Here is a 12,607-nt window from a genome sequence, read left to right as displayed (position 1 = left end):
ACGCTTGGGCGGAAATGATACGACCGTTGACCCTTCTGACCTTGCTTCTCGTATGTCCCCCTGGGGCATTGGTGCCATCGCATTGGAGCCATCGCATTGGAGCCGTGGCCCAGGTGTGTTAACGCTCCCGCCTTGTTCCGCTTTCCCCCTGCAGGATGTCCCTGTTGAGGCCCTCACCACGGTTAAGCCGTACTGCAATGAGATCCATGCCCAGGCTCAACTGTGGCTCAAGAGAGACCCCAAAGCGTCCTATGAAGCCTGGAAGAAGTGTCTTCCTATCAGAGGTGTGTCTGTGTCTTCGTGCCTGGGGAAGCCAGTCCCTCCGACCCCTGTCCCGGCAGCCCTACGGTCCCCCCTTTTCTGTTACTTCCTTTCCCTTACCCCTCGCTCCACCCCCCTGCCTGCCAGGGACCGATGGCAACGGGAAGTCCCCCAGCAAGTCGGAGCTCCGCCACCTCTATTTGACTGAGAAGTACGTGTGGAGGTGGAAGCAGTTCCTGAGTCGTCGGGGGAAGAGGACCCCGCCCTTGGATCTCAAGCTGGGCCACAACAACTGGCTGCGGCAAGTGAGTGACCGCCTCCGGGCCCTCCTCCCCCTCCCCTTGCCCCAGATGCCAAGCAGCGCCTCTCTGCTCCCCCCTCCCCCACCCACGTCTGCTCTGCTCTGCTCTGCTCTCTTGCCTCCTTTCAGGCGGGAAGCAGGGGGAGGTCCTGGGTTGCAGCCACCCGTGTGGTAGACTGGTTGAGGGAGGACTTTTCTGTGCCTCTCATCAAGCTGCTGCGCTTGTTACTCCTCCTGGCCACTCATGGGAACTAAGCCTCAGTGCTACCCCTCCCTTTTTCTCCTTTCATGGTCTATACCTCCTGCTGCCCTCTCCCTGTTCGTTCTAGCTAGCATCGTAAAGGATTAAAGTAATTAAGAGGCATCCGTTTGTCTGTTAACGTATAAAGTAAGAAATACTTGGTCAAATGTAAGTATTGAGCATATAGGTACCTCCAAAATAGAGTTGCAGAGTTACAGAAATCTGTGCTGAGGAAAAGACTTGCTTGCCTACTTCCTAGTTCAGTGGTTTTATTTTATTTATTAAAAAAAAATTTTTTTTTTAACGTGTATTTATTATCGAAAGATAGGGAGAGAGCATGAGCAGGGGAGGGACAGAGGGAGAGGGAGACACAGAATCCGAAGCAGGCTCCAGGCTCCGAGCTGGCAGCACAGAGCCTGACGCGGGGCTCGAACCCATGAACAAGGTCATGACCCGGGCCGAAGTCAGACGCTCAACCAGCCGAGCCACCCAGGCGCCCTTCCCATTCAGTGATTTTAGATGTGCTGTCCGGGTTACTTGATGGAGAAGCTTCCGTGAAGAAGGGGGCTGCTGAGCAGCCTCTTTCCCAGTCTGCCACAGCGGCATCTGGCCTTGAGTGTGGTTTTCACCTCTCCCCTTTCCCCGGAGGTGCACCCGGAGGACTTCCGGAAGGTGCCATTTCACTGTGTCGGTCACCTGAGCCACGGCTTCTCTCCCGTGTCCTGCAGGTGCTCTTCACCCCGGCGACACAGGCCGCGCGCCAGGCAGCCTGCACCATCGTGGAAGCTCTCGCCACCATTCCCAGCCGCAAGCAGCAGGTCCTGGACCTCCTCACCAGGTGCCACTTGAGGGGGGCGTGGGAGAGCAGTCAGCCTTCCCCGTTTTCCTGGGGGAATCTATAGGTCAGGATGACGGCAGGCACACCCAGGCTCTGTACCCATCGCCTGCTACGGAGAGGGGCACAGGAACAGAAAAGAACCAGAAAACCGGGTGGTCGTGCTGCTGCTGGTGGTGGTGCGGGTGGTCATAGAGCAGCAGCAGCAGCAGCAGCAGCAGCGACCGATGTCAGTTGAGGTCTTAGGAGTATATAAACGCTCGGCCCTGTGTGAGCTCCTTGGATCCTGCCCCACAACCTGGGCTTGATGCGGTTGAGTAACGTGTCTGCCGGAGGCAGGATTTGAATCCAGGCCGTGTAATTCCAAAGCCCACGCCATCGGCTACTAAACTCTGCGGTACACTTGCCTTCTCTGTGAGTCATTCAAAACCACAGTTGCTGTCCGGAGAAGCACTGTTCTGTTTTGCCGCTTGTTGTTCCCAGTGGATCTAGTTTACCGCGTCACATTCCCAGTTGTGTGCGCTGAGCTGTCCCCAAGCGTGGGGAGTTCCCAAGTGGGAAGTTTGGGGTTTTCTCAGGTGCCTCCCCCAGCCTCTGGAAGGAAGGGGGAGCGAAGGGCAGCAGAGGACACGAAGGTGGGAGGAGCGGAGGGGGCTGTTGGAGCCATCGCAGCCGAGTCCTCACGGTGCCCTGTCTTGTCGCGGGCCAGCTACCTGGACGAGCTGAGCATAGCGGGCGAGTGTGCCGCCGAGTACTTGGCTCTCTACCAGAAGCTCATCACTTCAGCCCACTGGAAAGTCTACCTGGCCGCGCGGGGTGTCCTCCCCTACGTGGGCAACCTCATCACCAAGGTACCTGCCCCCCGCCCAGAAGAGCCCTTCCCCCGTTTGGCTTCCGTGGCCCTCCACTGGGGTAAACTTTCTGGTATTCCTTTTTTGCTGAGAAGAAGTATTTGTCGAAAATATTATCTTTGTAGGGGCGCCTGGGTGGCGCAGTCGGTTAAGCGTCCGACTTCAGCCAGGTCACGATCTCGCGGTCCGAGTTCGAGCCCCGCGTCAGGCTCTGGGCTGATGGCTCGGAGCCTGGAGCCTGTTTCCGATTCTGTGTCTCCCTCTCTTCTCTGCCCCTCCCCCGTTCATGCTCTGTCTCTCTCTGTCCCAAAAAAAAAAAAAAAAAAAAAAAAAAAAACAAAAAACGTTGAAAATATTATCTTTGTGACTGTAGCATGAGGAAGCAGCAACCCGTTGGGGGCATTTCGGCTCTTCTCTGTCTTTAAGCCACCCCTTAACATCACTGCATCTGCCCTCGGCTGCTTAGGAGTTCGGCAGAAGTGCAGCTCGAGGTTGGAGTAAAAGGGGGACCGCGGAGCGCTTGGCTGCTGTTGCTGGCTCCTGGCGCCTCAGGTGGAGGGGGCCGATGTCGTCAGCGGTGCCGTCACTAACTGTGCTTGTCCTTGTAGGAAATCGCCCGCCTGCTGGCCCTGGAGGAGGCCACCCTGAGCACTGACCTGCAGCAGGGCTATGCCCTCAAAAGTCTCACAGGTAGAGACAGCCAAGAGGCCCTTCCTTTAGGCACCCTGGGCACAGTGTGGGGACGGACCCTTAGGTCTTGGGGTGCTGAGGTTGACTGTCTTCCCTCTTGTGTTGATTCAGTGCATATTTCAGCTCTGTAGTTTTCTCTTCATCGGTGGCTTTACGTATTTGAGCTCCTGTTTGCTGTGGACCGGTTCACTTCCTTGAGCACCAGCTCTGTGCTTGGAAGTTGCTTTGGAGTTGCTCATTACCTTTGGAAGACAGGGACCTTCCTTGCTCCCCTGCTCGTTCAGAGCTCTTGCAGCAGATTTTTCCTGTCCCCACAGGCCTTCTTTCCTCCTTTGTTGAGGTGGAGTCCATCAAAAGACACTTCAAAAGTCGCTTGGTGGGCACAGTGCTGAATGGGTACCTGTGCTTGCGAAAGCTGGTGGTGCAGAGGACCAAGCTGATCGATGAGACCCAGGACATGCTGCTGGAGATGCTGGAGGACATGACCACAGGTAGCACCGCCTGTGGCCTGGAGCCGGGACTCCGTCCCTGCTGGAGGGGGTGGCAAGCGTCTCTCCACGCTCAAGGAAAGAGGGGAAGGAAGAAGTTCTGGTGCTTGGAGCTGTACAATTCCAGAGCTGGGCTCAGTCCGTTTGGACTTTTTATATTAAGTTCACAGAACAGAAGGGAGTCACGTGTTCTCGGATTGGTGTCTTTCGCTGGTTCTGGCACGTTCTCAGCCATCGTTTCCTCCGTTGACTTTGCTACAGTCTCTCCCTCATTCTTGTGGAACCCACAGTCTCTCATCCATCTCTGCCTCTCTGTCATGGGGTCCATCTCACCATCTGTCTGTGCTGATTCTGGAGGATCTCTTTGGTTCTTTCATTTAGTTCATTTGTTTTTTCTTCGCTGAGTTAGCTCTTTCATCTATTTGTTGAGTCCTTGTGCTTCTCTACAGATTTTATAGTCTCTTCTTTTTTTACTCATGCTCCCCCCCTTTTTTTAAAGTTTTCAAACATAGCAGACGTTTCTGTGTCTGTTAATTCTAAGATTTGAAGTGTATTGATCTGATTCTGCTCTATGTTATTCCAGCTCTTTAAATCTTAGCTCTAAGCTCTTGCCTTAAATCTTTTTGTATTTCATGATTTTTTTACTGTGAGCTCACATTTTGGAGGTTTTCTGTGGGAATTCTTTTTTTTTTTTTTTTTTTTTTTATTGTTAGAGAACGCACACATGCACGAGTGAGGAGGGGCACAGAGAGAGAGAGAGAGAGAGAGAGAGAGAGAGAGAGAGAGAGAGAATCTCAAGTAGGCTCCATGCTTAGCACGGAGCCTGACGGGCTCAATCTCATGACCCTGGGATCATGACATGAGCCAAAATCAAGAGTTGGCTGCCCAACTGCCAGAGCCACCCAGGCGCCCCAATCTGTGGGAATTCTTTAGGACCCAAGTCAAATACGGGTTTCTCTAATGAGGATTTATAACTGCTTCTGCGAGGCATCTGGGGACACTGCATCATGGGGCTGTCTTCAAACCAAGTTTTTCAGGTTTTTCAGACCTCTTCGGTAGTGTGAATTTTGAGCCACAAACCCCTATGAGGGGCAGCCTGTTATAGGTTCTCTCAAGGGAGATCCTGCCCCCCTCTACTCAGTGCCAGATTGTAAGGGAAGACAATTTTGTTTCAGTGACTTGCCTAGGGGAAAGGTAGAGTTACTTCTCGTTGACCCTTATACAATGGGTGTAGGTAGCTCTTTGGGGACACCAGACTTTTGTGTGGGTCGGGGAGGGGTTCCCACTAGATTGTCCACCTTGGCAGACCTGGGCCTTTGTGTCTTGCTCCCAAATCCTGGCAGGTTGTGGAAACCAAAGCCCAAGGCAGACACCAGCTTCAGAGTTTTGCTAACCTCCCTAGGTTCCTGATTTCTCTTAGTTTTTGGTTTTTGATTCATCTTTGCTAGTGTGGCAGTTCACTGATAAATGTTTTCAGGATTTTACATTACCTTCAAGTGGTGAGAAGCGGGGGTAGGTCAGGGAGTGGGGTCTGCCATATTGCCAGATGTAGAGGCCCTCCTTCTGGTGCATTTTCATCATGCCGTGCTGAGCTGGTTTGTGACCTTGACAGTTGGACCCTTTTTGAAACATATTTCTTCCTTTTCCTGTGACTTGAAGTCGTCTGTCTGGCTTGTAGAAGGCCATCCACCTGATCTTTCAGACCAAAGCTTAAAGTTATACCTTCCCTGGAATTTGCCTGGAATACAGTTAGGATTACTATTTGACATTTTTGAGTACCTGTTTTGGGCAAGAGGACATTAGTTGAACGACGCATAGTTCCTCTCCTTAAGGAGGTTATAATTCTGAGAGGAAACAAGACGTGTACACAGCCGATCCAGAAGCGCTGTGTTGACTTGGGTGCCGGGACTTTCAGATGCAGCGTGGTCTGAGCCTCGAAATCAGTCCGCCTCAGGTTTCCAGTTGTAGCATCGATGCTGTCACGTAGTGCGTTTAAAAATGTACCAGGAAGAATGAACCTGTTGGTGACTGTACTTCACGGAAAGTCTCATGGTGGTTTTTACGTGCGAAGCTGTCTCCTAACTGACGTGGCCACTTTGATTTCTGGCAGGTACAGAATCAGAAACCAAGGCTTTCATGGCTGTGTGCATTGAGACAGCCAAGCGCTACAACCTGGACGACTACCGGACCCCCGTCTTCATCTTTGAGAGGCTCTGCAGCATCATTTATCCCGTAAGCAGGGCGTCTTCCCCTGCCTCTCGGGGTGTCCGTGCTGCCATCCCGCCGCTAAGCCTCTTGGTCATGGGCAGTCTCGCCAGCTGGGGGCAGTTGAGCCACATTTTAGAAAGCTCCACTGACAACACAGAAGCAGTCTCATGGTTTTCCTGCTTCTGATGGTGGGAAATCAGATGACCTTCCTTGGTCTTATTTCTTAGATTGAAGGTCTGGATCAGTCTTCTCAAGAACCGGGTCTGACCTCCCATTGCCCAAATCCTGTTGCTTACCAGTTCAGTATGCTGTGAAAGAAACAATGTTGAGCCAGAGCAAGAAGAAATGCTTGCTCTCTTCCCTGTTTTCAGGCCCATGTTTTTGTGCACACACACCTGAGTGCGTGTTTCCCTAGCCTAGCTCTCTGAGAGCATGATATGGTCCAGGGACCCCACCAGTATCATCAGTTAACGGTGAGAGGTCTTTGGGGTGGGCGCACCTGACTGTTAGGTAATAGACCCTCCTCTTGACTCGGGGGTTCTCAGTGGCAGAGTCCTCCAGCTCCAGATTGGTTAGTGTCACTTGAGGTGAGCAGGGCGAGGAAGCCCCTCCCCTTATTTCAATAACACAGCTTCCGAATGTTGCCTGTGTGCTTATTTTGGTAGACTTTCTCTCCTTTACCCTTGAGTTTCAGAGGAGATGGCTGACAGTGAAGGCTCTTTGAAGTATATTTGGAATCACCTCTGTGTTTCCTGTCGCTTATGTCTTAAAATGTGTAAGGGGCTGGATGAGCTTTCCCCAGAGTGTCCGTGGAGCCAGGTGGCATGTTCTAAATCTGAAAGTGCCTCTGCCGACCCTCTTAGAGTATCTTTATGCCATCCCTGCTGATGCGTCCTTGTCTCTGTCCTTTAGGAGGAGAATGAAGTCACTGAATTCTTTGTGACTCTGGAGAAGGACCCTCAACAAGAAGACTTCCTACAGGGCAGGATGCCCGGGAACCCATATAGCAGCAATGAGCCAGGCATTGGGCCACTTATGAGGGATATAAAGAACAAGATTTGCCAGGACTGTGACTTGGTGGCTCTCCTGGAGGACGACAGCGGGATGGAGGTAACGAGCTTAGGACATTGCTGCCCTGGTGAAGAGCACGGGCTGGGGTCACATCCAGGTTCCTCCCTACTTAGTAGCTGGTTAGTCTTGGGCAGGTAGCTTGCTCCGGCTTCCTCATCTATAAATGGGGCCAGTGATTCCCACCTGCCTGCCTTACCTGGTGTTAAGGTTAATTACCTGTCCGGGGCTCTGTCAGATGTCTGGCATGCAGGAAGCGAATGGTTTGTGGCTATCGCTTGTCACCAAGTAGGATTCTGTTGTTCCCGATGCTCTGGCAGAGATTTCCCGGGGATTCCAAGTTAATTAAGCTCCTAAATACTGGCACGGTGGCCCCCGTGCAGATTTCTGGCCCTGTGTCTGATGCCTCCTGGCAGGCAGCCTCCAGGGTCCGGCCTTCTCATCTGAGGGGCGAAAAGCTTGTTGGGTAAGATGGAGTAATTGCTTTTTCTGGCAAAACCTGAAAGGGAATCCTCAGCAGGGGTTTTTAACCTGGAGTCCATGGTTTGGGTTAAGGGTGTTTGTAGCTTCTGCAGTTGCGTCCCACGTTCTGTGTGTTGTGCACACACGTGCCGTTTTTTTAGAGAGGGAGAGTCTGTAGATCCAGGACGCAAAACCGATGAGTTATGAACCACTGCCGTGAAGTGCCCTTTGTTCTTGAAACGCACTTGCCTTGTAATTATTTGGAACAATAGCCTCATCTTCTCTTCTGTCCAGCTTCTAGTGAACAATAAGATCATCAGTTTGGATCTTCCTGTGGCCGAGGTTTACAAGAAGGTCTGGTGCACCACAAATGAGGTACGCGGCTTGTTTTCTTGCTTGGAGGTGGGGTTTCACTTTCCTGACTTGTGCAGACTGGTACCGGGAGGAGCCGCTCATCGTCACTTACCTTGCTGTAAATAGCGCTCACACGGCCGTGCCTCCCTGTTCGTGGTTGTGGAGAAAACCAGTCGTCCTGTTGAGGCCTCTGGCCAGAGGTGGAAGAGCTTCAGGAGAGGATGGGCGTTCTTGGCCATGCAGCCGGCGAGGCAGTGCCAGAGGAGGCGTGCGGTGGGGAGTGTGCGCTGTCTCGTAACGCTCTGTGTGCGGCACCTCTGGACCGAGACGAAGCCTCTGCTTTCAGGGGCCTGCCCGCTCGGAGCATGGCCGCTGGTGCTGCCAAGGCGCGAGTGTGATTTCTGTGTTACTGGAGGGGAGACTGGGTGCAAACAGCAGTTGTCCTTGACGGGGGGAGACGGAAGGAAAGGAAGCCTGGCGCTCTGGTCCTTGGGCCACCTCGGTGCTACTCGACCTCTCCTGAGAGTCTCAGATAATCCGCTTCCTCCTCCCTCCTCTTCTGCTCACCTCTCTCCCCTGTCCCTTCCTTTCCTCCTCCTCCATTTCTTTCCCTTTCCTTCCCGTCTTTTCATTAGGGGGACCTTCTAGTAAGCGAATCAAGGAAGTAACTGGAGTACAGCAAACTAGTTGCCCGTGAAGCACAGTGAACTCCTCTGGATTTAGGCCCAGATGTTTCTGGAGAGCTTCAGATGCTAAATTGGTAGTGTTGGCTAGTGCATCTTGGCCTTCATTCTGTCACATGTTTTCGCTTCTCTCCTTTCTGTTCTGTGCCGGGAATCCTGGTCCGTGGGTACTGCTGCCCGTTGGCAGAGGGTCACACGGGAGATTGCCCCCCTTCAGCGCATCCCGTCGTTGGCACTTGAGCGTCAGAACAGAATGATACAGATTTAATCCGTGAGGCACACAAAAATTAAGATCAGGCTTCTGTGGCTGCCCTTGTAAATGGTGGTTTGGAACCCAAAGAGCATACACGGGCGTCTCCCCTTTTGAACCATGAGGCAGGATAGAGAGGAGGATCACTTGCCCTTCACAGTAGTGCCCAGCCCACTGAGGCTTCTTCTGACAAAGTGCAGGCACCTTTTTTTAACTCTACGCTCTTTTTCCCTGATAAACAGCCTGTCTCCTTAGCTACTGACTAGAGCCTGTTCTGTTTCCTAGGTCTCTTTCTGTTTCTACCCTTGTTCTCTGGCCATTCTCTTTCTTAGTTCCCACTGGGCTTCCGTAGCTGGGAACATTTCTGCAACTGGCCTTTCTGGAAAGTTCTGTCCCACGAGGGTTTCTTGTCCTGAAGCTGAGCACGGGCTTAGAGGCAAGCAGTACTGTGGTGCTGGCTCGTCACCTTCATTTCGTGCAGTGTGACTTCAGAGCCCTGTTTCTTCTCTCCAAAATGAGAATAATGTCGATGGTAGAATGCCTAACTTAGTACCCGGTATATAGTGACCTCTCACAATCCTCCAAATTAGTAAAGTGCTCTAATCTTCTAATTTGCAAAAGACTTACTTTTAATCATTCCATCAGGTTAGAGGTTTTAACTTGAGTAACTTTGGAAGAATCCTTTTCTTGCTGTATTTATGTGAAGACCTCAGGATTGGCTTATGCTCTTTCTTTTGATTCCGGAGTCTTGAATCAAAGCTCTTTGATCTCACTGATCTCGTCTTGTCCGGATTCTTTGAGTAGTGGTTCCCATTGGTTAGAGTTTGTGCTCCTGAAGGAAGCACAGCTGGGAATTAGGCTGCGCTTGTTATTGGATAACTTTGAAAAAGCTGCTTAACCTAGTTTAAGAGGATATCTGAAGTGCTTGATTAGCACAGAACTTAGCACAGAGGAAAGCATCGGTAGATGATAGCGATTATGGTTGTTACATACGATTTCGAAGCAATTAAATGAGATTGTGGTTATGAAAGGCTGACACAACTGGTCTGTGGTAGACACTACATGAAATAAACCTCCTTTCCCCGATGTAAGTTGCAGCGCACGTGGATTCCAGATGTTGTGATTAGGACCTTGTAGAGAAACAGGAGCGAGGCCAGGTGTTGAGTCCCTTTCATTTCCTGGACCTGTTTACAAGCACCTTTCTCCCCATGTCTGTGCTCAGGGAGAGCCCATGAGGATCGTTTACCGCATGCGGGGGCTGTTGGGTGATGCTACCGAGGAGTTTATCGAGTCCTTGGACTCCACCACAGGTAGGCCCTTCCCACAGACACTGGTGCACATTGCATTAGAGGTCTGGGGCCAGTGAGTGGGTCACATCCTGGGATTTACGGGTGTTCTGGACACACTCCCCTGTACCTCTGATCAGAATTGACGGGAGATTACTTCCCCAACTGAGAAAGAGTACACATATCTATGGCCCAGTTCACACACCTCAGGGGTTTTAAAACAAGGCCAAACAAAACTTGGGAAATAAAGTGCAGTTGGCAACAAACTTGAGTTCAGATTGATTTTTAGCTTAGTTCCTCCCCTGCCCCCGATGGTGGTGGTGGTGCTTGTATTTTCACATACTTGAGTAAATAATTTTAATTGGCTTCAGTCTCATAGTTTCATATCCAGTATTGACCCCTTTCATTGCTATGCTTTTGTCGGAGGTAAGAGAAGGGGCACTGGCTGTCAGCCTGGAAGGGGATTATCTGTTTTATTTCCATCTGTATCTTCCCCTCCATTTCCGCTTGGCCTCCCTCCTCCCTCAGATGAAGAAGAAGATGAAGAAGAAGTGTATAAGATGGCTGGTGTCATGGCACAGTGTGGGGGCCTGGAGTGCATGCTCAACAGACTGGCAGGGATCAAAGACTTCAAGCAGGGACGCCACCTTCTAACTGTGAGTCGGGGCGGCAAGGTGGGACCGGTCCATTGTTTTGAGAGAGGCCCCTGTGGAGGGAAGCTTGCAGCCATTGTGCCGGCACACGTAACCCTAGAGGACGGCTTGGTGCCCTGGGCCAGTGCAAGCCAGTGGAGGGCCTGGCAGCTTCCCCGAGCTCTTGATTCTGGAAGCTCCCCACTCCCCTGCTTCTTGGCTGTCCCCGAAGCCGCAGCGGTGATGGCAACCTCCTGCTGTGTCTCTTTAGCCACCTGTGGAACCAGTGCCTGTCTTTCCCTACAAAACTGCACTCGAGTCAATTACTCTTATTCTTGCTTTTTAAATTGATTTCATAGGGTAACCCTTTTGGGCTTTTTTGTAGGATTTGGTTCGGGAGTTCATCCAACCATCTCCTGAGGAGTAGAGGATCACAAATATTACTCTATTTATTATTTTCAGCTGCAGAGGAGATGAGAACACATATTACAGTATTTGTGTTCTACGTGACCTATGTGGAGAATTAGAATTGAAAAAGCAACTAAAAGTAATTAAAGTTTTAAAAATGTAAAAAACGAGCCATTTATGTCTTAATAAAAGAAGAAAACCCACCTGTGTCTTATGGAAAACTAAATAAACGACCTACATGGTTCTGAGTTCCCACAGGCCATGAGTTTTGGGATCTTTCTGGTTAGTATTTGTTAGATTCGGAGTTACAACCGGAATTTCCCTAAAACAACAGGGAATTCTACTAGGAATTGGTGTCATTGCCATTTTAAGAGATGGTGGAGATATGCTGAGGCCACGTGACCTACTGCTGGAGAACATTGCTATTCAAAATGCCAACCTGATCTGAGATCTTCCCCGCCTTGCCATGTCCCCTCAGGAAGCACTTTTCCTTACTGTTCCCTGTACTTCAGGAAGAGTACTTGCTGATTGTACATGACTGCTCTCAAACATTTCTGTCTTGTTCGTCCCCACATCGTACACTCTCAGATAGCCTCACAGGTTTTGACTGGCTTTTCTTGTCAGGTGCTCCTGAAATTGTTCAGTTACTGTGTGAAGGTGAAAGTCAACCGGCAGCAGCTGGTCAAGCTGGAAATGAACACCTTGAATGTCATGCTGGGTACCCTAAACCTGGTAAGGGGTATGGGCTGCAGAAGACAGAGTGGGCCTCAGAAGTCCTGGGTCGGGGAAGGAGCATCCGGGCTCAGATGAGAAGGGTTTGTGGCCTTTTCAAACTCTTCATCTGTCTGGCTGACTGGCCTGAGGCACGGATCATTCAAACCGTCCCTTGTCCTGCTGGCTCACCCCTGTGCTGCTGCCATGACACGTGAGAACTTCCTTGTCTGTTTCCTGAATCCAGAGACAAGAGGAAGTTTATAAAACAGTCCAGACTACATACCCTAGAAAAGTAATGCCCTTGTCCTCGGGGCAGCCAAGATAGACATCTGGAATATCACAGTTTCATTGTGTGCAAACATCCACACGCTTGTCCCCCCCTCCCCCCCCCCCCCCGCCCCCCACCCTCGCGCACAGATATCTGGGAAGTAAGGCCGTGAAGGCATTGGTGGGCAGCAGATCCCATCAGCACGAGTGGTTGTGGTGTTATCCCCAGACTGACTGGGTCTCCTCCTACAGGCCCTGGTAGCTGAGCAAGAAAGCAAGGACAGTGGCGGTGCGGCGGTGGCCGAGCAGGTGCTTAGTATCATGGAGATCATTCTGGATGAATCCAATGCTGAGCCCCTGAGTGAGGACAAGGTGCGTGGGGCCAGTCTGTCCATCTGCAGACGCTGGGAGCATATGCGGTCTCGTTACCAGCAGCAGGCTTGTTTGCGTCTAGCTGTGTCCAAAAATGGTTGAACCTGCTCAGGTGATAGAAATCACAAAGCAATGGTGACATGATGGCATTGAAGCCTGAAATCTGCGGATTTGGAGGAAACGAAGCTGCTAAGGGTATTCGTTCACTCAGAAGCTCTCATTAATGGAATCCTAGC

The 12,607-nt window shown here is 51.2% G+C and overlaps 1 protein-coding gene across 6 annotated transcripts in view; it reads left to right on the top strand.

Moving 5' to 3' along the window:
- UBR4 (ubiquitin protein ligase E3 component n-recognin 4) overlaps positions 1-12,607 on the top strand; it is a 134,826-nt gene that overhangs the window by 102,334 nt on the left and 19,885 nt on the right. For 5 of the 6 annotated variants that reach the window (XM_086715844.1, XM_086715845.1, XM_086715842.1 and 2 more), the window contains 13 exons: positions 155-284; positions 409-566; positions 1,532-1,641; positions 2,348-2,489; positions 3,098-3,179; positions 3,497-3,670; positions 5,778-5,899; positions 6,788-6,985; positions 7,700-7,780; positions 9,915-10,002; positions 10,507-10,634; positions 11,643-11,750; positions 12,252-12,371. In XM_086715844.1, coding sequence (XP_086571970.1) covers positions 155-284; positions 409-566; positions 1,532-1,641; positions 2,348-2,489; positions 3,098-3,179; positions 3,497-3,670; positions 5,778-5,899; positions 6,788-6,985; positions 7,700-7,780; positions 9,915-10,002; positions 10,507-10,634; positions 11,643-11,750; positions 12,252-12,371 — 1,641 coding nt within the window. The remainder of the gene's footprint in view (positions 1-154; positions 285-408; positions 567-1,531; positions 1,642-2,347; positions 2,490-3,097; positions 3,180-3,496; positions 3,671-5,777; positions 5,900-6,787; positions 6,986-7,699; positions 7,781-9,914; positions 10,003-10,506; positions 10,635-11,642; positions 11,751-12,251; positions 12,372-12,607) is intronic. The other variant, XM_086715843.1, reaches the window with a different exon arrangement.

Source organism: Puma concolor, chromosome C1, assembly GCF_028749965.1.
Source record: "Puma concolor isolate L17-30 chromosome C1, mPumCon1.1.hap2, whole genome shotgun sequence".
Classification (NCBI taxonomy): domain Eukaryota; kingdom Metazoa; phylum Chordata; class Mammalia; order Carnivora; family Felidae; genus Puma; species Puma concolor.
This window is presented reverse-complemented; position numbering and strand designations above follow the sequence as displayed.